Source organism: Bos mutus, chromosome 25 (genome assembly GCF_027580195.1).
Source record: "Bos mutus isolate GX-2022 chromosome 25, NWIPB_WYAK_1.1, whole genome shotgun sequence".
NCBI classification, from domain to species: Eukaryota; Metazoa; Chordata; class Mammalia; order Artiodactyla; family Bovidae; genus Bos; species Bos mutus.
In genome coordinates, this window is record NC_091641.1 from 8,773,310 (window position 1) to 8,799,297 (window position 25,988).

A 25,988-nucleotide genomic window follows, 5' to 3' on the forward strand; every position below is an offset into this window, starting at 1 on the left:
CCCGTCCGGGACACCCACCCCCTGGCTTGCACGGGCCAAGGACCCAGACTGACAAATGACTCAGACATACAAACACCCGGGCCTGGGCAGAGGTTACTGGATCGGAGACGCGGGCCTCCGGAGCTGGGAAACCCTGGGGCAGTGTGTGGAGCTGGGGCGTGGGGCAGGGGGGATGGTCCTCCTTGGCCTTCTCCTCCCCCAGCCTCAAACGTCTGCTTCAGTGGACCCTGTCCCACTCTTGAGTACTTGCTGTGTGTGTGTGTGTGTCTGTGTGTTAGTCACTCAGTCGTGTGACTCTTTGCGACCCCATGTGCCTGCCAGGCTCCTCTGTCCATGGAATTCTCCAGGCAAGAATACTGGAGTGGGTTGTCATTCCATTCTCCAGGGAATGTTCCCAACCCAGGGATTGAACCCAGGTCTCCTGCATTGCAGGCAGATTCTTAAACATTTGAGCCACCAGGGACTAGACTCTTAAAGCCAGAAGTTTTCCCTCATAAGGGCTTGTGGAGACCCCTGTCCCGTCTCCATAAAAGGAAACGAGTGCACCTTAGGGTTGATTACTCCTGATGTCACCTTCTTCAGGTATTACAAGGTGATCTGTCGCAGCTCACACACTGATCAGCGTTAATCCCTGTCACAGTGACAGCCACTGGCCCCTCTGCCCTCCCACCCCAGCCTGGTGGGTTGTAGAAATGCTAGCCCGCCTTCCCAACTCCCAAACCCCGCTCTGAGCACAGGCTGTACTTCCCTTGGGTTTACCCGGGTTTGGGCAGATCCCATGTGATGAAGTAAGATTCCACGAGTGGCCCAGATCTGCAGCGTTCAGTCTTTTTTCAGCTGCAGATGCTTTATCCCCAGGAAAGTCCGCTGCGGGGGTCCCAGCCGCCTCTGGGGAGGCTGAGCTGCAGAAGGCCGCTCTCCTCTCCTAGATGAAATGCTGCCTGGTACCCCTCGGTAGGAGGCCGGCCTCCCTGGCTCGGTCACCAACACAATGGCCTCTCCCCTGTGCTGTGCGTTCCTCGGGCCTCCCACTGAGGGCCCCCAAGGACTGCACTCTTCCCTCTGTCCCTTCTCCTCATGCCCTGTCCCACTGGTAACCTTTCAGTAGCAAGAACCACCCCCAGTGTTCCCTCCTCGCTGGTCCCAAGTCAGGCTCATTCCCCACCAGACCCAGACTCCTCGTGGTCTCGCCCTGGACCATCCACCCAGCAGCCACTGGCCACAGGAGGCTGCTGAGCACTTGAAATGTAACTGATCTAAATCAAGGTGATAGTCAAAGTGTATCCTACACTCCAGTTTGAAGACTTTGTACAAAAAAGAATGCAAAATATCTCTTGAATAATTTTTTGTATCCATTAATTGCTCCAAATACAATCTTTTAGGTATATTGGGTTAAATGCCACCCCACTCCAGTACTCTTGCCTGGAAAATCCCATGGATGGAGGAGCCTGGTAGGCTGCAGTCCATGGGGTTGCAAAGAGTCGGACACAACTGAGCGACTTCACTTTCACTTTTCACTTTCATGCATTGGAGAAGGAAATGGCAACCCACTCCAGTGTTCTTGCCTGGAGAATCCCAGGGACAGGGGAGCCTGGTGGGCTGCTGTCTCTGGGGTTGCACAGAGTCGGACACAACTGAGGTGACTTAGCATAGCTTATTAAGCAAATTAATTTTATTTGTCTTTTCTTTCACGTGGCTACTTGTTATTGTTCAGTTGCTAAGTCATGTCCAGCTCTTTGTGACCCCATGGACTGCAGCATGCTAGGCTTCTCTGTCCTTCCCCATTTCCCAGAGTTTGTTTGAACTCATGTCCATTGAGTCGGTGATGCCATCCAACCATCTCATCCTCTGTTGTCCCCTTCTCTTCCTGCCTTCAATCTTTCCCAGCAGCAGGATCTTTTCCAATGAGTTGGCTCTTCGCATCAGGTGTCCAAAGTATTAGAATTTCAGCTTCAGCATCAGTCCTTCCAATGAATATTCAGGACTGATTTCCTTTAGGATGGACTGATTTGATCTCCTTGCTGCCCAAGGGACTCTCAAAAGTCTGGTCCAGCACCACAGTTTGAAAGTATCAATTCTTCAGTGCTCAACCTTCTTTATGGTCTAACTGTCACATTCATCCATGACCACTGGAAAAACCATAGCTGTGACTACACGGACCTTTGTTGGCAAAGTGATCTCTCTGGTTTTTAATGTGCTGTCTAGGTTTGTCACGTTTGTCATAGCTTTCTTTCCAAAGCTACTAGAAAATTTAAAATCAGAAGAGGGGAAAGCTCAGACCTTAATGTCATTGGCAGCTGGGTCTCATGGGTGAGAAGGGATGGGCCAGGGCAGCGTGTGTATGTATGGCCTTCACTCTGCCTTCCTGCTGCTTCTCTCTTAGAAGGTCTGCTCTGGAGCCCACACTACCCAACCAGCATGCAAGTCCTTCCCAAACCTCACTTAGGTTGAGAAATTCTTGTTCCCGCTGTTAGTGTAATGAGGACCTTATTTCCCATGGGACCAGCCGGGGGGACACTCGCTCACACGGAGGTGTAAATGATTGATAACTGAGGCCCCCTCATTTGAGGGAACCCCAGTAGGGGGTCCCAGGTCTGGGATGACATCGAGCTCTTCCCAGGCTAGCTGGCAGCCTACGCTTACTCTCTCTGGTCCAAGGTCCCGTGCAGATAGATAGCACATCCTGCACTCAGTGGACAAAAGGACCATGTGTAGATAAGGAAGAAAACAGAAACCACACCTCCCGGGTTTCTGGAGGTCTGTCCTTATCAGCAGAACTCTGCCCCCATCTCCTGGAGTGCACGTCTGTGCTTGTCCTCTCATACTCTTCAACCATGAAGGAAGCAGAAATGAGTCCGTCCTCACACTGCCCTCAGTGATGGCCAGGCCAGTGGAGGATAAGAATGAAGCACCAAGTTCAAGTCAAGAACCTTCAGAGAGCTTCTGGGGGCAGGCATGTCGAGGGGCACGGAGCTGGGGGAAGTTGAGACCAGTGAACTCCAGCAGCAAAGGTCCAGCACCCAGCCCCCCAGGACGAGTCCAGGTGCTGGGGAGCCGCTCCATCAGCCAGAGGGGAGGAGAGAGGCAGAGCAGTGGAGCCAGGTCGGGCAAGGCCCTGAAGGACATGCTCAGAAATCCGGGCTTTGTCTGAGAGGCTTTTTCTGAGGGTTTCTGAGCACAGCCATGACTGAGAGCCAAATGGAGGCTGGGGCTCTGTCCTTCCTAAAGGTCTGGAGAGGCTGGTGGCCCATCAATGACTCACCTGGATGCTCTGGACCAAGTGGGTGGGTAACACTTGGTGGTGGTAACAGTAAAGCCAAGCCCCTGCAACATTTGGTGCCCCAGGCAGTTTGACATTTTCTTTTCTTTTTTTTTTTTTACATTGCTTATCTGTACAGCTATGCCGGCAGGTGGGTAGAGAGCAATTCAGGACTGTTGTGTTTCTTGAATGAATGAATGTTGGTCTGTCACTGTAACCCCCAGTTCTTACATTTTATGCCTTGAATGCATTGGACTAAGTGGCACTGGATAATCAGTCTACTGGGTTTGATTCTTTGGAGGTGTACAGAAAGCCTGTGGGATATGAGTTCAGGGAGCTGCTGTGATACAGGATGCTAAGGAAAAGGGGGGACTCAGGGATGCAGGTGGGGGACAGGACACAGCGGAGAGGCTGGGCCCGGCAGCCTCAAGTCGTACCCTGCAGGCGCCCCCACACCTCTCTTGGCCCCCCCCCCACCACTACCCCTGCAGCAAGTCCTCTCCCGCTGGCTCCAGCCTCCCTCCCAGTCCTGGAATTAATAAAGACTCTGAGCAGACTGCGGTTTGCAAGTCTGAAAGCCGGTTCCTGCCCACGTCACTGCCCTGAGAGGAGTGGGGCCCAGTTTCTCCCCAGTACCCTTGTCCTTCCCGCTCCCCGGGACGGGGCAGGCACTCAGATCCACCCTACCCCCTGGCTTCCCCTCCCTTCCCCCAGCAGGCACATCTCAGGCCCCGAGCCTCAGCCCCTAACCCTGATCACCCCCTACCCTCAACAACAAGGGCTGGCTTGGGCTCATCATCTCATCAGCGACGCCCCCCGAAAGGATCCCCAAATAACACACACAGGAAGTAAGAGCTGTACACTTACTGTGCATGCACAGATTCAAGACAGTTCTTCTAGCACCCACACCCACCACCTTCCAAACTCCTAGAGCAGCCACTGCCTAAGAGCAGGGAGAGGAAGGGGAGAGCTCAGGGTCCCAGGGTGACCCAGCAGAGAGCTAAGTCTAATAGTTACAAGGAGTGGGGCTTGCAGAACTAATGTTAACAGCAGCAGCACTGGAGCTAAGACCAGGGGACGGAGCATTTCGGAACTGCAGCACGGTACAGAAATATATGACCTCATCTCACTCATCTTTGCGATAACCTCCCAGGCAGGAGTATTTATCACCATATGACAGATGAGGAAACCGAAGTCCTTTGAAGAGGTTACCCTGATAGAAAGTGCTCGAGCCAGAATTTTAGTCCTAGGTCCCACCAAGCCCAATGCCTGGCCTCTGGCCCCTGCCACCCCGGCCTCCCCCACTGGCCCTGCCGACTGCCTCGGTGCTCCTGGCTGGAGGAGGGGTCCTTTAACTCCTGTCCTCGGACTTGTGACTGTGTTCTCCTCTTATCCTCCCTCTGGGGGCAGGGAAAAGCTCTCAGACCTCATGGCCTTGACTTTTCCCCGTTGAAAGCTGGGATGAAGTCAGGTACCCGTCTCCCTCTCCTATCCTCTGGCCCCTAAATTTTTCCCCACTTAGGTGGGGAGGCATGACCCCCTCGTTTCCCACCCCATCTCACCCCTCAATCCCCAGGGTCCCGATCCCATAGTCAGGCGAGGACAGCCCAAGTCCTTCTGGAAATGCTGGTCCCAGTTGTTTCAGCGCAGGGCCTCCCCCTCCTGGCCGCCAGAGGAACGTCAGCCCCAGGCATTCTCCTGGGGCAAGGAGAGGCCTGGTAGTCTGAGGGCTACCAGGTCTGGTTTGGGTCCTAGGGATGCTCGGTGTTTGGACAGGTGGGGGCCAAGTGATAAAGGTGGGGGATGTTGGGCCACTTATCAGTCTGAGTGGGCTCCCTCATCCCCCTGGTTCTCTGCAGGGCACCTGGGGATCCAGCCTGACCTTAACCAGACACCGTGGCCCGCATAAACGGCAGGGGGCTATATCTTCATCCATGACAGACGGAGCCCCTTGATGTATCAGAGTCTCCAATGTGACCCCCTGATGCCCCAGGGAATGACACCAACAGGGTCTCAACCCCCAAGCCATACTGCCCGCAGCCACCTGGCCTCTGCAGACCTGGATCCTAGACCAACCCATCACCCCCTCCCCAGCCTCAGGCAGGAGGCTGTGACCTTAACCCACAGAGAATGGAGCCCTGCAGGGCATCAGGGTCCCCTTCCCTGCACCCAGATGCCCCATGGGGGCAGCAGCAACACAGTCTCACCTTCCCAGCCATTCTGCCCACAGTCCCTTGACCTCTCCAGACCCTGGCCTGGATGGACCCCAGACCCCAGCCCCCTCCCCAGCTTTGGCCTGTCTCTGGCTGGGTCTGGGAGTGGTGAGGGAGTCTGGAGGGCTGGGGTGGGGGGGCAGAGGCGCAGGACAGCTGGCCTGTGTCCCCACACTGGGCCCGGGGCCCAGCCGGAGGGGCGGGGGCCTGGCCACTCAGGCCTTGGCTGGAGCCGGATTTTTGGCCGGGCTGCAGGGCCCTCCCTCCTGCTTCCTCTCCCGAGGGCTGTCCTGGCAGAGGCCCCCCTCGCACTTTCTGGCGGGAACAGGGCCAGCAGCGAAAGAACAGCCGCAGAGGGAAAGCGGGAGAGAGATGGGGGGAAACTGTGTGTGTGTGTGTGTGTGCGCGTGTGTATGTGCGCGCGTGTGTTTTAAGGGAAAAAAAAAAAAAGAGCCCACAGTCCAGTCCAGTCAGACCCAGCCTGGGAGGCTTGCGAGCCGGCCTTTCGTAATTGCCCCCTCCCCGTGGCCCCCTCCCCGAGGCCTCCCCCTTCTCCCGCCCTCCCGCCCGCCCTCTCTCCCTCCCTCCTTCCCTCGCAGCCGACGAGGCAGCAATTACGCTTTGGGGATAAAACGAGGCGCAGAGAGCGGGCTGGGGCATTTCTCCCCGAGATGGCGGGTCTGACGGCTGCGGCTCGGCGGCCCGGAGTCCTTCTGCTCCTGCTGTGCATCCTCCAGCCCTCGCAGCCCGGAGGTAGGCCTCCCCCTGTTCCCCCCAAGGGCCCGCAGCCCTTGGGCCGCCCGCTCAGGTGGCTGGACCGACCGACGAGAGGGCTCCCTGCCCTCCCAGCACCCTCCAGGGGCCTCCCAGGCAGGAGCCCCTCAGCCACTGGACCCTCGGAACCACCCCTCCCGGGAGCCAGCCGTGAGGAGCAGAAACCTGTCATACGTTCGCCCCGAGACTCAGAATGGTGATGGTCCCAGATCAGCGCCGGCTTCTGCTGCCCCGACAGAGTGGATGAACCTTGCTCTGTCCTGGGGGGCTCTCCCAGGATGGGGATCCCGAGCACACTGGGGAAGGGCCGGCGAGGTCCGGTCGGGTCTGTGAGCACCAGCGGTTTGCACACCTGTGGACCCAGTGGCTGTGTACACGTGCCCCAGGGACAGGGGACCTGGGCTGGAGGCCAGCTCTGCAGGAGTGAGCTCTCTGACCTCGGCAGGTTCCTTGTCCCCTGGGAAGTCGGGACCTGCTCCGGGTGATGTCAGGATTAAGTTGATTACAGGGTTGCGGGTTGGAAAGCTGCCGCTGTGGTCTGTCCCTGGTGAGAAAGGCTGGGACTTCTGAGCATGTGTGTAAGTATGTGAAGTGTACGTGTGTGCACGAGTGTGTTACATGCTCTTGTACAGGTGTGCATGGTCTGTATATGTCCAATCGTGTCATCAGATAAAGGAGGAGGTTTCTGCAAGGGGATGAATGTTCACAGGTTCATCCCTGGACAGGTGTGTGTGTTTGTGTGTGAGAGTGTGTGTGTGTTGGAAGGAGGGGTGTTATAAGATATATGAAAGTGCCTGTTAGCATGTGCAGAAGTCTGCCACCCAACAGGCATGTACACAGAGGCGATCTGGTGTCCAGGTGTGTCACTGGGTGTGGTTTGTCATTGTGCATATGCGTGCGTGAGAGTGTGTGTGTGTGTGTTGGAGGGAAGCATGTTATAGGATATATTCATAGGATATGTGAAAGTGCCTGTTAGCATGTGTAAAAGCCTGCCACCCAACAGGCGCATCCCAGAGGCGATCTGGTGTCCAGGTGCGTCACTGGGTGTGGTTCGTCATTGAGCATGTGTGTGCGTGTGAGTGTGTGCGTGTGAGTGTGTGCGTGCGAGTGTGTGTGCTATGGAACACCAGCGAGGACAGGGAAGCTGGGGAAAGTATCCGTCTCCTGGCAGAGGGAGAGGCCTGAGTGCTGGGGGCTTGCACGAACCTGGGGGCACTCCCGGGCCACCTGGCATGTTCCCTGCCGTGGTCCCGGAGGACGTCCCTCTCCAGGTGCTACGCACCATGGGGGGACTCTGGGAGTGGTCCCCCCGCGTCCCCTGAAGGTGCTCCTGGCCGTGGGGAGAGAGAGGTGCAGGCAGGCTCCTGAAGCTTTGGTGGGGTAGCCTGGGTGGGGTCTGGTTTCCAGGAGACTCCTCTTTGCCGTGAGAACCAGTGGGGGCCAGTGTCGGGATGCGGGGGCCACTGGGTGGAGCAGGGCCAGGCCAGAGGGCAGGAGCAGGAGCTGGGCAGAGGCAGCAGCTGTTTCCGTGAGATTGACCGGCGGGGCAGGACCGCTGGGAGCAGGGGCTTCCTGCACAGAGGTCAGCTCCCAAGTCTGGACAAAGCCGAGGGATGCTGGCACAGCATCAGGTGGGGTCCCGTGGGGGCCAGAGAGACCATCCCAAGGGAGCAGCCATCCCCGGGCCTGAGATGGCAGCTTGGGTCCCATCTGAACCTCCTCCCCGGAGTCTGGCCCCTGAACACCTGCCTTCCCAGAGACAGCTCCTCGCTAGAGCATGACGCCTAGCCTCCGCAGGAACCCTGAGAGTAGAGAATTTTTATCTACACTCCACAAACAGGGAGATTGAGGCTGAGACAGGCTAAGGCAGCACCAGGGGGTGAGTACCAGCCAGCTCGTCCCTGCGCTAAAGGATGAGGGAGGTGGGGGCCAGGTTCCAAGTGGCATTTGGGAGGGGGCAGGCCTGGGCCTGAGTACTCCAGGGTGGGCCTGCCCTAAGAAGAATGCACCCTCAATGACCGGGTTAAATGCTCCGCTGGCCCTGTTCTTTTTTTGCAAACATAAATCTCAGCTCTGTCCCGGGTGGTAGAGTAGCCGGGTCCAAATAAGGGGTGTGTGAACTGATGCGTTCTTCTGGGGTTTGTGCCCAGAGCCTCCCAAAGGAGGGGCCCCCTCGCACATACACAGGCTCAACACAAGCACACACACTCTCACACCTGCCCGGCTATCCTGAAGGATGTCACCCTTATGGGTGCCCTAGTCCCAAAGAACCACGTTGCCAGTGGAGACAAAAACGGGACAACCCAGGAAGGCTCTGCGATGGAAGGGTTGTCTGGACCCATTTAAGATGGGTCAAAAGTAGCTTTGAAGATCATTTGCCCCAGACTCCCTTGCCATTTAAAGAGAGAGAGAAATTAAATCAGTTATAATTGGGACCAGCTGCCCCAAACCCCCAGAAATTTTATCATTTTAGCTTTGGGTGGTTTTTCATTTTTGTTTTTCTGATTTTGGAACTGAAGATGGTTTTGAAACAGGGATTTTTTTTCAGCCTATTGGAACTTGAAACCATTCTGACATGGGGTCTCACCCCAAAATTCTTGCTTTACTTGGTCTGAGGAGGGACCCAGACATGTAGGTCTTGTTAAAGCTGCTGCCCAGGTGACTCTGAGGGGCCTCCAGGGCCTCGGACCCCCAGTTTAGGGGTTGATGCTGCTCTCTGAGTCTGCTGGGGCCGAGGCAGGAAGGCAGGCATGCCCGAGGGGAGGGAGGGGACAGACTCAGTCACTGAAGGGCGGATTGTTTTTGAAAAGCCCTTGGCAGCCTTTCTCCATGCAAACAACAAACAGCTTCGTGTGGTCTTATCTGCTCCCCAGGCCGGCCCCCCTGGACTTGGAATTGGCAAAGTCCCCTGCCAAGGCCCGCTGGCCCTCTGCTTGCTCCCGAACAGCCGTCTCCCAGCTCTTTGAACCTGGAGCCCAGGGCCCAGGCAGAAGGCCCTGTGTGTGACTGGGGTCAGCTCTGAGTACCTGGCCAGGCATTTCATCTCTCTGGTTTATGGATGGTTTCCCTGGCTGTAAAATAGGGAGAAGATCCTTGCCCAGCATATCTCCTAGGGCCGGTGGGTGGCTCCAGCAATGTCATATTGCAAATAATGCATCAAGAGGACTATGGGAATGCAAATTTTAAAAACCATATATTCTCTTACTGGAGATTTGCTAGTGTGAACTAATATCAACCTTTGTAATTCATACACATTTATAAGGTTTAATTTTTCTCTTGCTACTCACGCCACATTTTGTCTAATGGGGAGGCAGCCCATGTGTAAACAGAGATGCAGTAACGGAGGAAGGTGACAAGCCTGGGAGAGAGGGTGGTGCAGAGGAAATCCAAGAAGGCTTCATGGCAGAGGTGACATTTGAGTTAAATCTTGAAAGAAAATTAAATGTTTGAGGGGCTTCTGTGGATGGGAGGTGAGCCTCGGTCTTTGGGGCTCTAGGGGGCAGAACTGGAGAGACAGAAGAGCAGATTCTATCTCAGTAGGAGGGAGATCTCTGTTGGTAGAGCTGATAGCATCAGGAGGTGGTGATTTGCCTGTCACTGGAGGCGTGCAAGCAGAAACACAGGATGTTCGCAGAGGAATTTCAACCCAGGCCAAAAGACTGTTATGATCCCTGAGAGTCTAGGACCATGATTCTAAGATGCAAGAGACAAGTTCCACCCTGGGCTAGCCGGTGAAACAAGCCAAACCCACATAAAACAAGACAAGTATGCTCCAGGCCAACTGCTTTGGGCAGCTGAGCAGTGGGAACCACAGGCTCAGAGACGGCAGGGGGGAGAAGCAGAGCCCAGTCTTGGTGGAAGGGTAGGACTTGGAGAGAGGAAAGGGCATTCCTGGCAGGAGGAACAGCTCAGGCCAAGGAGGGGAGGTGGGAAGCAGGATGACCCTTCGCATGAGGGGCAGGAGAGGAGACTGCTGCCTTTTCAAAAACCTTTGATCACCACCAGTCTTATTCTGTTCTCCCCTCTCCTGTACTCAAAGAGGGGCCCGGCGGGGATCCTTTACGCCCACTAAGGCTTCTCCGTTTCCTCACTGCAGAATGGGGATCAAAACCTTTGGCTCTGTGGGCCGTCATGGTTCAGGCATGGAGTTTGGCAGACACTGTTGGGCTCTGAATCATGGAGGTGGAGAGTGGGGAGAAGAGAGAGCTGGGGAGAGCTGGGTAGGCCCTGGGGAGAGTGAAAGCAGAAGAGGAGCTGGCTGATCCCAGGACAGGCCTGGCCCCTGCGCTGGGGGGAGAACAGAACCCCAGGAGAGGAACTGGGGGTTCAACCAGACCAGCCTGAGGTGGGGAGACCCGTAAGCCCGTTGGGGATGGAAGAGGTCAGACCAGACCTCCAGGCAACTTCCTTGGCTCCCCTCCACCAAATTCACCCATCCTTTATTGAGCACCTATGTCTCCCTGGCCCCAGGCCATGTACTGTGAAGTAGAAACAAAGTGTCAGTCATTAATTAATTTACTTATTTTGGAGCAATTAGGGAGCAAGCGCCAGGCCCAGGGCAGGTCTCTGGAACTCTTTGACAACTCCGCAGCAACCTGGCAAGGCAGAAGTTATTAGCCCCACGTTTCTACAAAGGAAACTGAAGTTCAGAGAGGTTAAGTGACTTGCCTGAGGTCACACAGATGGTAAGAAGTTGGCACAGCCGGTATTACAGACCAGATGGGTCTGTCCTGAGCCCTTTGCTCCCTCCGCCCACCACATTGTTCTTGCAGCCGCCCAGCGCCCCCCTCCCCCAACTCTGGAGCCAGAGAGCCGAGGGGAGAGGAGAGGAGGGGGAGGGGAAGGAAGGGGAGGAGGGAGAGAGGCCAGGCAGGGAAAGGCACACGAGCCAGTGCTCAGAGCTGGAAGCCCGAGCCAGAGAAGGCATCAAAGGACCATGTGTGCGCTTGGCAGTCGATGACAGGGCCCGAGCGCCCATTCCCAGCAGGCCCAGCCTCCTGGGCCACCGCTCTGAGCCCCTCGAGGCTCTGAGCAGATTACTTAGACACTCCAGGCCTGGATCACAGTGCCTGGGGCGGCGGCGGGGGGTGGGGGGGAGGGGCGGGTGGCGCCGGGGCTTTGGCACAGGGTGACCATGACAGCTTGGCATCCTCCACCCTGCTGGGCCGTGGCTGAGGCTGACCAGGCCCTGGGGCCAGCAGGCCCAGCTGTGCAGCACAGCCAGGCCACAGAGGCCAGATGTCTGCTGGGCATGCGGGAAGCTGCCCTACACTCTCCCCTAACCCCATTCATTCAGCCATGTTCAGCTGGGTGGTGCGGGGCTCAGGCTGGGGCACCGGCAAGGCAGCTTGTCAAGGGGCCATTCAGTGGTGATGGAGTCAGGGCCTGGTCTGCACCAGGATTGTCTGTTGCCATGACTACACACAGGCTGGGTCTGGGGCCCGGCCTCCCAGTGTTCCCCTGTGAGAGCTTCACGGGTCCGTGGGGACTGAACTCGTGATCTGGGCTGGGCAGACGGCCCCTTTGGCCCAGCCAGTGAATTAGCTTTTCCTTAGGAAACTATTCACTTTGCTCATTCATGGTGTCCCCCTCTGGGCCCCCGCGCCTCCTTAGACAGCTCTGTGTCAGACAGCCAGAGCCCCACCCAAGCTCTGCTGCCCAGCAGCTAAGGACGCTGACCTCACGCTTTCCTATCAGTGTGGGAATGGCTGGGCTTCGGCTGGCAGCAGCCGCGTTTCCTTACCGCTTGCTGTCACAGCCCAGGCCTGCTCTCCCACGACGCTGGGTCCTGCCCACGCTGCTCAGGACTGGAGAGACGTGGCCAAAGGTGCTCACACCCAGTCCCTGGCCAGGCCTTCCCCAGGTAACACAGCACGAGCCATTATGCTCAGAGGAGTGGCCTGGCTTTGAATCCAGCCTACATCTATTTGCAGCTGTGTGACCCCCGGCCCGTGTCTTAACATCTCTGAGCCTGAATTCACATCTGTTAAATTGAAGTTAATAATCCCTGCCCTTCCAAACTCACTGGGCCATTTTGAGGAGCAGGAAAGAGAAAATGCTTTGCAAACATAAGGTGCTTGGGCGACACTGGTTACTTTGTAGACACACAGGATTATTGCCATCATCCCTATCTTTTATCTTAGACTTTAGACTTCCCTGGTGGCTCAGACGATAAAGTGTCTGTCTACAATGCGGGAGACCTGGGTTCGATCCCTGGGTTGGGAAGATCCCCTGGAGAAGGAAATGACAATCCACTCCAGGACTATTGCCTGGAAAATCCCATGGACAGAGGAGCCTGGTAGACTACAGTCCATGGGGTCACAAAGAGTCGGACACGACTGAGCGACTTCACTAAGACTCAGTAAGACTATCTTTTATCATTACGCTTTTATTCATTCTGGCTCATGGGGGACTCTGCCTCCTTCCTTCCAGGGGTCCCAGGAGCTGTTCCTGGTGGAGTTCCTGGAGGCGTCTTCTTCCCAGGTAATGTACATGAAATTTGCACGTGCCCAGGTAAGACAGATGCTGATTAAATTTGCAAGAGACAGACATTTGGACATTTAAAAAGGAAAAAACATTGGCATGCCCACCGCAGAGGACTCATCAGTCACTCCTATATTAAAAAGCAGTTTACATGATGCTGTTCTACAACTACTGAGCATAAATTTTCTAAAAGATGAAACTCAGTGCTTGCAAAACGGTAGGAAAGTGGCCGCCTCACCCATCCTCTGCTGTTTAGTCTTCGAACCATTAACCCCACTCTTGGAAATCCATTCAAAGGAAATCATTGAAAAGAAGAGAGAGAGAAAAAAAAAAGCCATCTGCCCCAAGGTTCATAAGAATGTTACTAGCAAAAATGCAAAACAAGAAACCCGCTTGACAGGAGGGTGTGATTAAGTAATCTAAGGTTATACAACTACTAAAAAGTATGAATATGCTCTCTTACGGTCAAGTGATTTTCAAGTAAAAACAATATAAAAGCAAGAACAAGGTGCAGATGAAGATTAGCCCCACCTCAAGAGAAAAAAAAAAGGGCAGAATGTTAGCTCAATGGCATGGCCGGGGTTGTGGGGGGGGTGGGGGCGGGGATAGAGGGGGAGGCAATCCCTTCCTTTAATTTAGAAAAAAAGCTTGATGTTTTAGCGTAGATTGAAAAATCACAGATAATATTTTCAATACTTAAAAAGTGTTTAAAGGACTTCCCTGATGGTCCAGTGGTTTAGAAACCACACTTTCAGTACAGGAGGCATGGGTTCCAGGTCCAGGGGACTGAGATCCCTCATACCGCACAGTATGGCCAAAAACCCACAAAAAATAAAAGGGTTTGAGCGTTCAGAACTCATGTGGAAGTGAGAGAAGCCACCAGCACATTCCCAGGCACACACAGAGGCAGGAGACTTTTGCCAGATGAGACAGATGAGGAAACAGAGGCTCACAGAGCTCAAGGCTTGCCCAAGATCATGTGGCTAGGCAGCAATGGATTTGACCATGGGTCAGTCGATGGCTTCTTGGCAGGGACCTTGATGGCTTTCCCTCTTTCTCTATCCTGCTGACACAGGGGCTGGTCTTGGAGGCCTGGGAGGAGGAGGTGAGTTCAAACACCAAACTTGGCTCCTCGCTAATGGGGTCTGGGTCTCAGCCTAACCCACACATATCCTTGGACCTCAAACCTCAGAAAACTCAGGCATTAAGGGGTCCCTCTTTTCCCAGACTGAGCATCTAGTGGAGAGGGACTTTTCTAAAAACTATATCCCTCAGCCCCCTAAGCCCTTGCCCCCAGTCTCTTCTCCCTGGGGGCCCCTGCCTTCTTTCACATTTCTTTTGATCCTTAGTAATATCCATGCAAATCCAGCTGAGTGGGAACCATCACCCCCTTCAGAGGCCTGATAAACAGTGAGAGAGGGGGAAACCCCAGGTCAGGAAGGGACCTGGGCCCCCACCCAGGCATCTAGGTGCTGGGCTCCCAGCAGCTCCTTGTACACTGACCCCACAGTGAACCCCACAGTGCCCTGTGGGGATCGTAGTGGGACAGGTGGGCTAGGACTCCCCATTAACAACCATCTCTTCCCTCCTTCCCTCTGTAGCACTGGGCCCTGGAGTCAAACCAGCTAAGCCAGGTAAGCCCTGCAGCCTCTGAGCACTGAGGGGGCAGGGGAGGGAAGGGGCCACAGACCCCTGAACCGGGCCTGTGGATGGGAGGAGGGAGTGAGGTGGTGGATGGACCCTCCCCTCTAGTCAACGCCTCCCAGGACCAGGCTAGGACCGAGCTCTGGGGCTTCCAGGGTCAGGAGGCTAGAGGCAGCTTACAGTCCTCCCTGAAGGTGGGGTGTCCGGCACCGACTCTGCCCAGGCCTCTGTGCCCCCCGAGAGTCCCCTCTGCACCAGATCCCAGAAAACAGCCCTGGTGCTGGGGTCAAAGGTCAGAATTGATGCTCCAGTGGCCACCAAGCCTGTGAATGTCACTCTGGGCTCAGACACAGATAATTGGACCCCAGCCTCTGCCTGAATGATCCCTGACTCCCAAATGAAGCCCTCTCTTACTCCAGGCCAAGATCTTGGCTATCCTTGACTCTGATGATCCATTCTGAGCCCTTATCCTGACCCCAGGCTGAGCCTTGACCCCAGATCAAAGCCCTGCACCTAACCCTAGGCTGCACCCTAACCCTGACCCCAGATGAGCTTCCTTCCTGATCCCAGGCCCCTTTCAGCTGTGCTCCGACCATGGAGTTTTCCAGTCAGATGTGGTTGGCTGTGTCCTGGCCCACAGGGCTCCAATCCACCGCTAGGTCCACTAAGCTCCAGAGAACACACCACACCCCCCTCGCCAAGGAAAGAGGGAAGGTGGGTTCCTCCAGGAAGTCCTGGTGGATAAGGAGCAGGTGGAGGAAGGGGTGTCTCTGTCTGGATTTATGATCTGATCAACACGAGATATAGCCTTTTCCCCCACCCGCCCCCCTACCCCGCCCCACTCCGTGTCTCCCTGGTTTTGAAGCCTGAGACTCCAGGACAGTTTGCATGTCCAACAGCTCTTACGAAATCCACCCCCCCTCCAACAATGTTCGATGATTCAAGTGCAAATGAATCTACAAAACCCAGATTCCCCTTCCCTGCAACCCCATCTGGGTTGTGAAACTCTAGGGCTGGGGCCAGGCAAGAGAGAGACACAGGAGGGCAGGAGGCCTGGGCAAGGGGTTTACTGGGGTCTGTAGGAGTCTGCAGGGCTGGGAGCCCTTTGGGATCCACTGCTTTTCCCACCAGAACCTGTTTCCTATCTTCTCAGAGGAGTGAGTGATCTTAAAAGCATCTTTGAAAAAAAAAAAAAAAAAAGCATCTTTGATGGTGGAGAGAGAAGAGAGGAAAGGCTAGATAAGCAAGGGTGTGGAATTAGGATCGCACGTATCTGGGAAGACCCAAATGGAGGAAGTCGTGACTGCAGAGCTGGAGGAGGGACTGGTTGATCCCGTTGGCAGCCGGGGACGCATGGTCGGTGGTGATGAAACACCAGAGAGGAGACAGAAACTTGCACACAGTCGCAGTTGATAAAGTGAAGCTTTGAGTAATGAAAGATTTAGCGTAGACTTCCAAAAGGACTTCCAGCTTGGAGTGAAGATGTAGACCAAGAGGAAAGTCAGGACCTCGACTGATGAAAAGGGACTGGACTCCATGACCTCCCAGAGCTTATCTTTCAGCCTTAGGTCTCCGGGCTCCAAAGGCCTGGACTGGGCCACAGTGCCCCCCAACACAGGGCAGCTCCCCACATCCGGGCATACCCAGGAGAGATGGAACTGGGCACAGGCAGCGAGTGTCATGCCTGGGAACAACTAATCCCTTGGCGAGTAGAGGGTGGGTGGCCTGGCAGCTGCTGCTCGTGGGCCTCGGGAGCTGGCCCCGCCTGGGCTCTCAGTGGGGGACCAGGCAGCTGGGAGCCAGCACCACCCCCACCCCCAGCACCGGCTGAAGGCCAGTCACCCACCCAAGAGCCTAGGAAAGAGCAGGGGGGGGACATCCAGCGGTCATCCCAACAGGCTGCAGACACAACATGCTCTCTGCTCACAAGCCCTGTGGTCCCAGGAAGGTTGGGGACACACCAGCCTTTTTGTACGTGGGGAAACTGAGGGAAAGTGAAGGGCAAGTGACTTGCTGTTTCATGCAAGGAGTAACATGGGGCAGCAAGATTTAAATCCAGAGCTCAGTGACTCTGGAGAGTGACGGTTGGATAAGCCAGGCCTCTCGGGGCTCCCAATCTTGGCCGTTCTCACCCCTCTCTCCTCCTCACCCCTCTCTCCTTCTTTCCAGGGGTTGGACTCCTAGGGGCATTTGGGCCAGAGAAGTCCACGGGAAGAAGGGGAGCAGGGGTGGGACTCTGCTCAGGGGCGACCCTGGAGGGGAGCACTGAAAGAGGGCAGATGGCTGCAGAGAGCCACCTGCCCCACCCCACCCACCAGCCTCTTCTTGCTTCCTGGCCGGTCCCCATCCTCTCCTCCCGGCCCCTCTGTGGTCAGGAAAGGCCAGAGGGTGTCTGCTGCCCTGCTGGACCTCAGGAAATAGGCCAGGCTGGAGAGAAACACCCCTGACAGAGCTGGGGCGGGGTGGGGCCGGCAGCGCTGGGAAGTGAACCCAGGCACACCCCAGGCCCGGCCAGACCACACCACACCTGCCCGGAAGGGAGATGGGCCGGAGGCAGAGGCCCATCTCACAGAGGGCCTGGCTGGCTTTCAGACGGGCCAGCTCACATAAGTAGGAAGTGAGGCCAGGGGACCACACCCAGAGAAAGGCAGGTGGACTCTCGGGGACTCAGCTGTCCTGCTTGTTTGGGGTCGGTCCCCAGAGAGGCCGCCTCTGAGCTTGGGACCCTGGTGACCAGGACTGGCGCTTGTGGGAGAGATTCTCATATAATTGGAAACAAAGCCGGCACGGTTGTGAACTCCAACCTGATTGCCCATCGGTCCTGGCCAAAGCCGTGGAATGTCTCCTGGAGGGAGAAAAGCAGAGATCGAGCCCAGATGTGGGAAGGAGAGAGCCAGAGGGACCCATTTGGCTTTTTATAAACATTTTAGCATCTGTCTGCAGGCAAGGAGGCTCCCAGACTGCAGGGCAGGCTAGATGGATGACAAAAAGGGTTCCAGATACAAGGGAGAGGGCGTGGGCTGCACCAGGGGACTCCTGCAAGGAAGCCGAAGAAAGGCCTGGGGTGGGGCTGACGTGGGAGCAGGGCAGGGCCTGGCCTGGCCTTGCTGGCAGCTTCTGCTCAGCTCCAGCCCCAAGGGAAAGCCCTCCTGGGTCCCCCGTTAGCTGGCGGGACTTCTAAGGAAACTGAGAGGTCTGGTTGGGATCAACACAGTGGCACCCACATGGCACAAAGCAGTTGGTTACTAAGCAGTGGTGACTATCTTACCAGGATTGGCTGCCAAGTACCGAAAACTTGAGTCCAGCTTAGAGACCTGAGTGGCCACACACGGATCCCAGCATTGCCAGGTTCCGTGAGTCCCTTCCTACCCTGGGCCCAGGAACGATGACCCACACCAGCCTTCCCTCACCTGGCTCTGTGTTCTTCTCCCTACAGGTGTCGGAGGGCTTGCCGCCCCTGGCCTTGGAGCAGGTTAGTGTTAACATCCAGGCAAGATGCCCCTTTGGGTGCAGACCAGGCCTGTTCTGGGCACCGGTGTAGGGTGTGATGTTAAGACCACCTGCCCGGGGCCCCGGGAATGACAGCTGGGTCTTGGAGCTATTATAACATACTGACGAGGTGGCAGTAGTGGTTAAGAACCCGCCTGCCAATGCAGGAGACAGAGGCAGATTCGATTCCTGGGTCGGGAAGATTCCCCTGGAGAAGGGCATGGCAACCCACTCCGGGATTCTTGCCTGGAGAACCCCGTGGACAGAGGAGCTACAGTGGACTGCAGTCCATGGGGTCCCAAAGAGTCGGACACAACTGCAGCAACTTAGCAGGCAGCAAGCAAGAAGAGCTAGAAGGAAGCAGCCCCTGAAGCCCAAAGAAGTCACCCAACTCAGCGGGGCTTCAGGAAGGCTTCCTGAAGGAGGGAGGTGTGGAAGTCTGACCCCAAAAGATCCCTGTAGCTTGTCAGGCTGAGCGGAGCAGCCTGGGCCATACTGCATCTCTGACATTGAACCCAGTCACATCTTTGCACGGAGCAGAAGAGCCTCAGATGTACCTCCTGGACGGGGTGGGCCAGGGCCGGGCTGGGAGCAGGAGCTCACCTATCTTCCTCTCTGCAGGGCTCGGGGCTTTGCCCGCAGGTGCCTTCCCAGGGGCTCTGGTGCCCGGTGGCCCGGCTGGCGCTGCTGCAGCCTATAAAGCCGCTGCCAAGGCCGGTGAGTAGTACCCTTTGGGATGTGCCGTAAGCCCTCTGGCCTCTGTGGGCTCTCCACCTTGCAAAAAACCTTTCCTGAGTCGGGTAGGGGGTGGGCAGGTGAACAGGATCCTCAGCTCCAGTCTCCTGGGGGTGATGGGAGGCAACTAGCTATGTCTGAGTCTCAAAGTGAGGCAGAGGCGGAGCCAGACCTCAGTCCAGTGTCCTGCTGCCTTTCACGGCTCCTGGTGTGACCCGCCTCTGTCTCTGCAGGTGCTGCTGGTCTCGGGGTCGGCGGCATTGGTGGTATTGGCGGCTTAGGAGTATCTACAGGTATGGAGGCGAGACCTGGGTGGCCCGGGAGGAAGTCGTGGGAGGAGGGGAGCCCCCTCTGATGTGGCCCCTTCCCCTCCAGGTGCAGTGGTGCCTCAACTTGGAGCCGGAGTCGGGGCTGGAGTGAAGCCTGGGAAAGTGCCAGGTCAGTGGATGGAGTCCCTGGGGCTGGAGGGCAGAGGTCAGGGAGAGGCAAGAGCTCCCAAGCTCCCCCCAGGGGCAGGAAGGTCAGGGCCTTGGCTGCAGCGGGGCAGGGGTCAAGGGGCAGAGGCAGGCCCAGAGCGTGATGCCGGGTCCCAGACAGGGGCGAGGGACTCCGGCCGTCCTTCCAGGCCCTTCCTCCAGGACCTTGGAGCAGACCTGAGAGACAGGCTCTGTGGCAGGCATTCGGGTGACCGATGGGGACACTGAGGCGCAGAGCAGGGAGTCAGTGCAGCAGGGTCCGCCCAGTCCCGGCAGGGCTGGGGTGAAGCCCCATCCGGTGTCCGTCCCTCTGCACCGAGCCCTCAAGGAAGTGACTTCAGGTTCAACTGAAGGCGGCCTGAGTCCGCACAGCGGGAAGGGAACATCTGGAAGCTGTTAGCCCCGAGTTGGGCTGGGCCGACCGTGTCCAGCCGTGTAAACAGGCTCCAGGAGACGGGACAAATCCACGCACAGAAGGATCTGCAGATGACTTCCGGAACTCGTGGGAGGGGGGCCTGCAGCCACCACACACATGTCCCCAGCTCTTCCCCAGGGCGATCCTGGGGGGCTAGCTCGGGAGCCTTGGGACTGCTGCAAAGGGAAGGACCATGAGAGGCTCCTGGAGGCACGGCTGCTGCTCACACGGTTTTCTTTTGGCTGTAGGTGTGGGGCTCCCAGGTGTGTACCCGGGCGGAGTGCTTCCAGGCGCAGGTGAGAGCAAAGAGGAAAAGAGGGACCCTAGAGCGAGGAGAACAGCCCCTGGCAGCCTCCCAGGGGGCCCCCAGCTCCCCCAAACTGTGGCCACCGGAGTCTTGACGGGCACTGTTGCCCTAAGCATTAAAGCTCAGGCCACAGACCAAAGATAGCTCTGGTTGTCTTTCCCCTAGGAAGACCAGCAAGCTCCCCACAGCCCCCCCAGAACCCCAAGCCTAGGCCCAGACCCAGACCAACGTCACAGCCTGCGGTGGGTCTCCAGGGACAGACCGAGTCCCCAGAGTGGCCAGCGGTTTCCCAAATGCCATGAGTCACCAGGGGGGCCCGCCCAGCACATCCGCCCTGCAGGAGACCCTCGGAGTTGCCCTCTCAACCTCCTTTCCCCGCCAGGGCCTGGCCACCCTACGCAACATGTGACCTCCTGAATTCCCCCAAAACCCCAGACTCAGGCTGGCTCGGTGGGATTGGCTGGCAGAGGGTCCCCCGTGGCCCCTGCCGAGCCCCTGCCTGCTATGGTGGCCCAGCCCCGGTGTGGGGAGAAAGGAGAGGTGGCAGCACTAAACGCTGGAGACCTCCCAGCCAGAGCAGATGATGGCTTCGTGTTTGGTTGTGAATCGCATCCACTGAGAGCCCTTCCCCGCCAAGGGCACAGGCCTCCCCGACCTGCAGCCTGTTCCCTTGTCTGCCTGCCTTCTCTGATGAGGCTGGGCAGGGCGATGGGAAATTAACTCCAGTTTAAGAGACAGGCCAACAGAAGCACAGGAAATAGGATTAAAACTTCTGACCCTGGGGCAGACAGGGCAGAGAAGTCACCACCAGAGGAGCCCTCCACCCACCCCATGAGCCACGCCAGTAGCTGACATCAAAGGAAGCCAGCTGTGTCATGGAGGGTGGGTGCAGTGCCAGGCTGGCCCTTCCAGGTTGTACCTTCCCCACCCTCACCACCAGCCCCCTCTTTGCTCTCTCAGGAGCTCGGTTCCCGGGTATAGGGGTACTCCCCGGGGTTCCCACTGGAGCAGGAGTCAAGCCCAAGGCCCCAGGTATGTGGGACTCTCCGATCACCCTCAGTCCCCTCTGTCCTGGGTTGAGTGGGGTGGGGAACCTGGGCTCAGCTGGCCCAGATGGGTGGTGCGAAATCCCTGATGTGTTTGTGATGAGCTGGGAAGTCTGGGCAGAACTGGCGCGCGCTTGGGCCAGCACTCCCCTCACCGGAGCCGGGGTGCCCTGGGCCTGTGGTGGCCAAGCTGCAATGATGGCTCCTTGTCATTACAGGTGGGGGCGGAGCTTTTGCTGGAATCCCAGGTAAGGCAAGGCTGGGTCCCTCCACGCCAGGGAGGGTGGGCAGGCCTGGGGGGCGGTGGCGGGCAGCCAGGCAGGGATTCCTGCCCTGGGAGGAGCTGAGCACTCCCACTGCTCCAGGCCTTGGACTGGCTTCGCACAAAGTGGCATCCGTCACAGGCCTGCTTCCCCTGCCCCCACTCCTGTCTGGCAGCCCAGAGGAGCCCAGAAAATGCAGCAGCCTGTGCCAAATGGCGAGAAGGCTGCGGTCTCCGAGTGTAGCCCAAGCCACAGGAAGGGGAGCATCCTGCAGCTTCCTGGAGGAAGCCGCCCGTCGCTGGGGGTTGCTCAGCTGACTGATGACATAAAGAGGCAGGAAGGCCCTCTGGGCAGGATGCTTTCCATATTCCCATTCCATGGGAGCTCATTCTAGTCTGAGCGGAAAGTGGAACTGGAGGCTGGAGGCTTCGCAGGGGCTTCTGGCCCACGTGGCTGGGGCCTGATTGCTTTGCTTTCCTTGTTCCCGCAGGAGTTGGACCCTTCGGAGGGCAGCAGCCTGGAGTCCCGCTGGGATACCCCATCAAGGCACCCAAGCTGCCAGGTAAGGCAGGCAGAGGATTTGTGAGACACCGCTCACTGGGCCTCCCTGCTGGGAGGTCAGTTTGGGAGGGGACTTGTTTGTCCACCTGTATCTTGGGGTGGCTGGAGAGGGTAGTCAGGAAACCTGGGTAATTTTGCCCACTTCTGGTCACCAGCAAAAGAAAGCGGGGAGGAACGAACTTCCCTGGTGGGTCCAGCGGCTGAGACTCCACACTCCCAATGCAGGGAGGGGGCCGGGTTCAAGCCCCGGTCAGGGAACTAGAGCCTGCACGCTGCAACTAGAAATCCCCCATGCCTCAACCAAGGTGCTGCAAAGCCAAATAAAGAAATATTTTTTTTAAAAAAGAAAGAAAGCGGGGACAGACCAACATCTTGCAGGTGCTGGCCTCCCACACACACACATGCATCCCTGTCCACACACACATACACACGCACAGAGACCCGTAGCCCTGATGGGAAGCCATATATGTGGATGGCAAGAAACACCATTCACTGGAAAGAAACCTCTGACGTCAGTTCACCCCAGCTGTCAAGCTCACACGATGATGAGCTATTTCCTGCTGGGGAAGAGACTAAGGAAGACCCTCAGGCTTGGGGGCCATGGCAGGTAGAAGAATGGCCATCCCTTTGTGCCCTGGAGCGGCGCATCCTCTCCCCTCTCCTCCTCCAAGGCCTTGGCTCTCCTGAGAGCCTCTGGAAGCAGCTCAGGACCCTGGTGGACGGAAGGAGGCCTCAGGCCTCAGTACGTGTGGGGACTAGGTCTGTCTGCCCAGGTAGCGGGGGGCCCAGTGAGGCGTGGGGCCGCCAGGGGGCAGCCGCTGAGCCCACGCTCCATCTCCTCAGGTGGCTATGGACTGCCCTACAGCACGGGGAAACTGCCCTATGGTAAGGCCCTCTTAGGCTGACGGGCTTCTGGCTCCTTCCAGCTGCAGGGTTCTGGCAAGGGAGCTATGGCCCCAGTCCAGGGCTAGGAGAATACCAACTGGGGGGTAGGGTGGGCGTGGAGTCTCAGAATGGGAGCCCCCTAAGAAGGGGGACGTGGAACTGGGACTCAAGACAGCTTGGTTCTCAATCCTGGCCCTCGCACTTATCACCAGGCCTTGAGAAAACAGGTTTTCTTCTCAGAACCTCAGTCTCTTCATCTGTAAAATGGGAATAACCATTCCACACATGTTTGTATTTAACTCTGGCTGGGGGTGACAGGTGGAGGCTCTGGGTGGCCTGGTCCTTGAAGGGCAGGGGAGGGGGCAGCCACCGTGAGATCGCACGGATGCCCACTGAGCCTCTCCTCTCGCAGGCTTTGGGCCTGGAGGAGTGGCTGGTGCCGCGGGCAAGGCTGGGTATCCAACGGGGACAGGTAAGGAGAGCCTCACCCCTCCACCAGCCAAATAACTCAGGCTCCAGAAAGCTAGCCTATATCCAGACCCTGGTCTGAGTCTAAAGAAGGACCCTGGTGGGGCAAGGCAGGAAGCTGGGGCAGCTCTCCCAGCCTCTGCTTGCTATATGCCCCACATCCACACCCAGATATGAACCAGTTGGTTTTCTTGGGCCTGGAAGAGACAGGCTCTGGAGATCCCGGGGCACACTTTCCAGGCTCTCCCCTTCCTCTTCCCCCAGGGGTTGGCCCCCAGGCTGCAGCAGCAGCGGCTAAAGCAGCAGCGAAGCTTGGTAAGTACGCCTGGACCCCCTGCCTGCTAGCTGCCAGCCCTCCAGCCTCACCATGCCTATTACCACCGAGTTATCCCAGATAACTAACCAAGGTGGCCCCTCCTCACCACACTCCTGTTTATCCGACTGTTTCAATGCCACCCGTTCCTCCCTCCCACCCTCCATTCATTCCTTCCCCCTGTGCATCCGCTCCACCCTCCATCCCTCCATCCATCCACCCACCCCTCCACCCATCCATTCACCCATCCCTCCCTCCTTCGGTCCCTTCCTCCCTCCATCCAGCCATGAATCCACCCTCCCTCTGTCCATCTATCCACCCATTCATCTCTCCATCCATCCATCTACCCATCCCTCCATCCTTTCCTCCTCTGTCCCGTCCTCCGTTTCAGAAACCAGGGACAGATAAGGGCTCTGCTGAAGAATGTCAGCACTGTCATGGGGCTCAGGAAGAGGGAGATGTTGCTTCTACCTGGGGATAATCAGGAAGGGTTCTCAGAGAAAATGATATTTGATTCATAGCCTTAAAATATAGGTAGAGAGTTTGCCAGGCGGTTAAAATAGGAAGGAGCAAGCAGAGGGAGTGGGTACAGCAGTGGTTAGAATGATCATTTTAGGTGGTACATGTATGAGCGTTTAAACAGTTTAATAGTTGAGTATCAATTTAATATGTACTATAAAACTCTTAACTAGCTCCTCAAGCCCCGATCCTTTGGCTAGTCGATGTGGCACGGCCTTCCCTCGGCCCATGCATGGGCCAAGTGGGCCCCTGGTGGTTCCCCAGTTCAGAGTTAGATCATGGGGGTGAAGTCTTCACCTTCAGCCCCAGTCCCAAGGGAGCCCCTTCTTGCAGCCATGATGAGATGGAAGATGCCTGCCCACTAGCCCAAGGGGGCGAGAATGTGGAGGGAAGCAGTGAGTTGGAGGCCTGCCACACAGAGGTCCTCCTCCAGGCCCCCAAGGCTGGAGGGGATGGCTGGAATGTGGGAGCAAGAGAGCGGGGCGGCAAGGGGCAGCGAGGGGCTGCGAGAGCCAGGCGGCTGGGCGCTTGGATTACAAACTTGGCCGCGTGTTCGGAACACAGAGAGAGGAAGTCTTGAACATTCTTGCAGGGGCCCCTCTGGCCCGGGGAGCGGCCGCTTGTGGTTTCTCAGTATGTGGCAGTGATTAGGATGGGATTTGTCTGAAAACATACGAGTCACTTAATGAGGCTGTTGAAATGGACACTTTAGGGGTGAGTCAAGGAACAGTGGGGTGGGGGCCCCTTCCCAAGCAGGCCCGGCCGGAGATGCCTGGGCCTCATTCCCAGAGGAGATTGCAGCGGTGAAAACACCAGCGTCCAAGCAGCCTTCCTGCCTGGCTTCAGGAGGGGCCCCTGGGAGCCACCTCTTCACTGTCCCCACTCCAAACAGGTGCTGGAGGAGCCGGAGTTCTCCCTGGCGTTGGCGTCGGTGGTGCTGGCATTCCTGGTGCGCCTGGCGCAATTCCTGGCATTGGAGGCATTGCAGGTAGGGTCCATCCCAGCAGGCGGTGAGGGGTGTCCTTGAGAAGGTCGCAGGGAAAGGGCCTCACCCTCTGCTGCTTTCCCTCCAGGGGTCGGGGCTCCAGATGCTGCTGCTGCCGCCGCCGCCGCCGCTAAAGCAGCCAAATTCGGTGAGTGTCCCCGGAATGGGCAGTGCCAGGGCTGCAGCCAGCCCCAGCCTCAGCATGCACCTTGGAAGGCTCCAGGCCTATAAGGCTGGATGGACTTTGTCTTTGTCCAGCTGGGGCACTGTTCCCCCCCAACCCCCCCAAGCATCATGGTCATGCCTCCTTGCCTCTGTCCAGGAGGCTCTGTCCACTGCTCTGCACTGATTGGCCCAGCGCTGTGGGCAGGGACCCTGCTGACTCCTCCCATTTTACCCCCTGGGCCAATCACAGCTGCTGTACCAACTGCCTGGGCCTAGTAGAGCATTATGAATCTGCTTTAGACATAGTCCTTGCTCTTCCCAGCCACAGATCCAAACAAACCCCTAGAGCTCTGTTGGGGTTCCCTCAGTTCCCTCATCTCCTCTCGGGTGACTTGGATCCACGCAGAGGCTATGCCCCCCAGGCTAGCATCCTGCACACAGGACCCGTGGCTCCCGAAGCTCCCCAAAGTCATGCTCCCAAAGGCCCCCCTGAGGTTCCCACAGGGTCCAGGCCAGAACAGGAATCCTTCCATCCACAGGTGCTGCTGGAGGCTTCCCAGGAGTTGGAGTCCCTGGTGTCGGGGTCCCTGGTGTCGGGGTTCCAGGTGTCGGGGTCCCTGGTGTCGGGGTTCCAGGTGTCGGAGTCCCAGGTGTTGGAGTCCCAGGTGTTGGAGTCCCTGGTGTTGGGGTCCCTGGTGTTGGGGTCCCTGGTGTTGGAGTTCCAGGTATTGGGTGCTCGGATACCAGCTGAGCTTGGCTATGTGTGCACACGTGTGTTTGTGTGTGCAAGAGAGAGATGTTAGAAATTATTGCCAAGACTTTCCGATTCTCCTTAACACATCACCCTTCTATCCTCTTCTCTCCATACCCTTGGTCATCTTCTCTCTCTTGGGCTATAATTAACTACTGCCAGCCTCTGATCTTCTTCAATTTACCTTCTGGTTGTCAGTATGCTCCATGTCTTTTTCATCTCTGTGTTCCCAGCCCT

General features: G+C 57.1%; 1 protein-coding gene across 6 annotated transcripts in view; it reads left to right on the forward strand.

Annotated features, from left to right (window-relative positions):
* Positions 1-6,015: 6,015 nt before the first annotated feature.
* Positions 6,016-25,988, forward strand: part of ELN (elastin) — a 32,931-nt gene continuing 12,958 nt past the window's right edge. The window contains exons 1-18 of one of the 6 annotated variants that reach the window (XM_070362906.1): positions 6,016-6,225; positions 12,679-12,729; positions 13,805-13,834; positions 14,331-14,363; positions 17,810-17,845; positions 18,484-18,579; positions 18,831-18,890; positions 18,973-19,035; positions 19,737-19,784; positions 20,756-20,827; positions 21,060-21,089; positions 21,595-21,666; positions 22,509-22,550; positions 22,963-23,022; positions 23,283-23,333; positions 24,743-24,838; positions 24,924-24,983; positions 25,540-25,725. In XM_070362906.1, coding sequence (XP_070219007.1) covers positions 6,144-6,225; positions 12,679-12,729; positions 13,805-13,834; positions 14,331-14,363; positions 17,810-17,845; positions 18,484-18,579; positions 18,831-18,890; positions 18,973-19,035; positions 19,737-19,784; positions 20,756-20,827; positions 21,060-21,089; positions 21,595-21,666; positions 22,509-22,550; positions 22,963-23,022; positions 23,283-23,333; positions 24,743-24,838; positions 24,924-24,983; positions 25,540-25,725 — 1,168 coding nt within the window. In that variant the 5' untranslated portion in view covers positions 6,016-6,143. The remainder of the gene's footprint in view (positions 6,226-12,678; positions 12,730-13,804; positions 13,835-14,330; positions 14,364-17,809; positions 17,846-18,483; positions 18,580-18,830; positions 18,891-18,972; positions 19,036-19,736; positions 19,785-20,755; positions 20,828-21,059; positions 21,090-21,594; positions 21,667-22,508; positions 22,551-22,962; positions 23,023-23,282; positions 23,334-24,742; positions 24,839-24,923; positions 24,984-25,539; positions 25,726-25,988) is intronic. The other 5 variants (XM_070362905.1, XM_070362909.1, XM_070362910.1 and 2 more) reach the window with 5 other exon arrangements.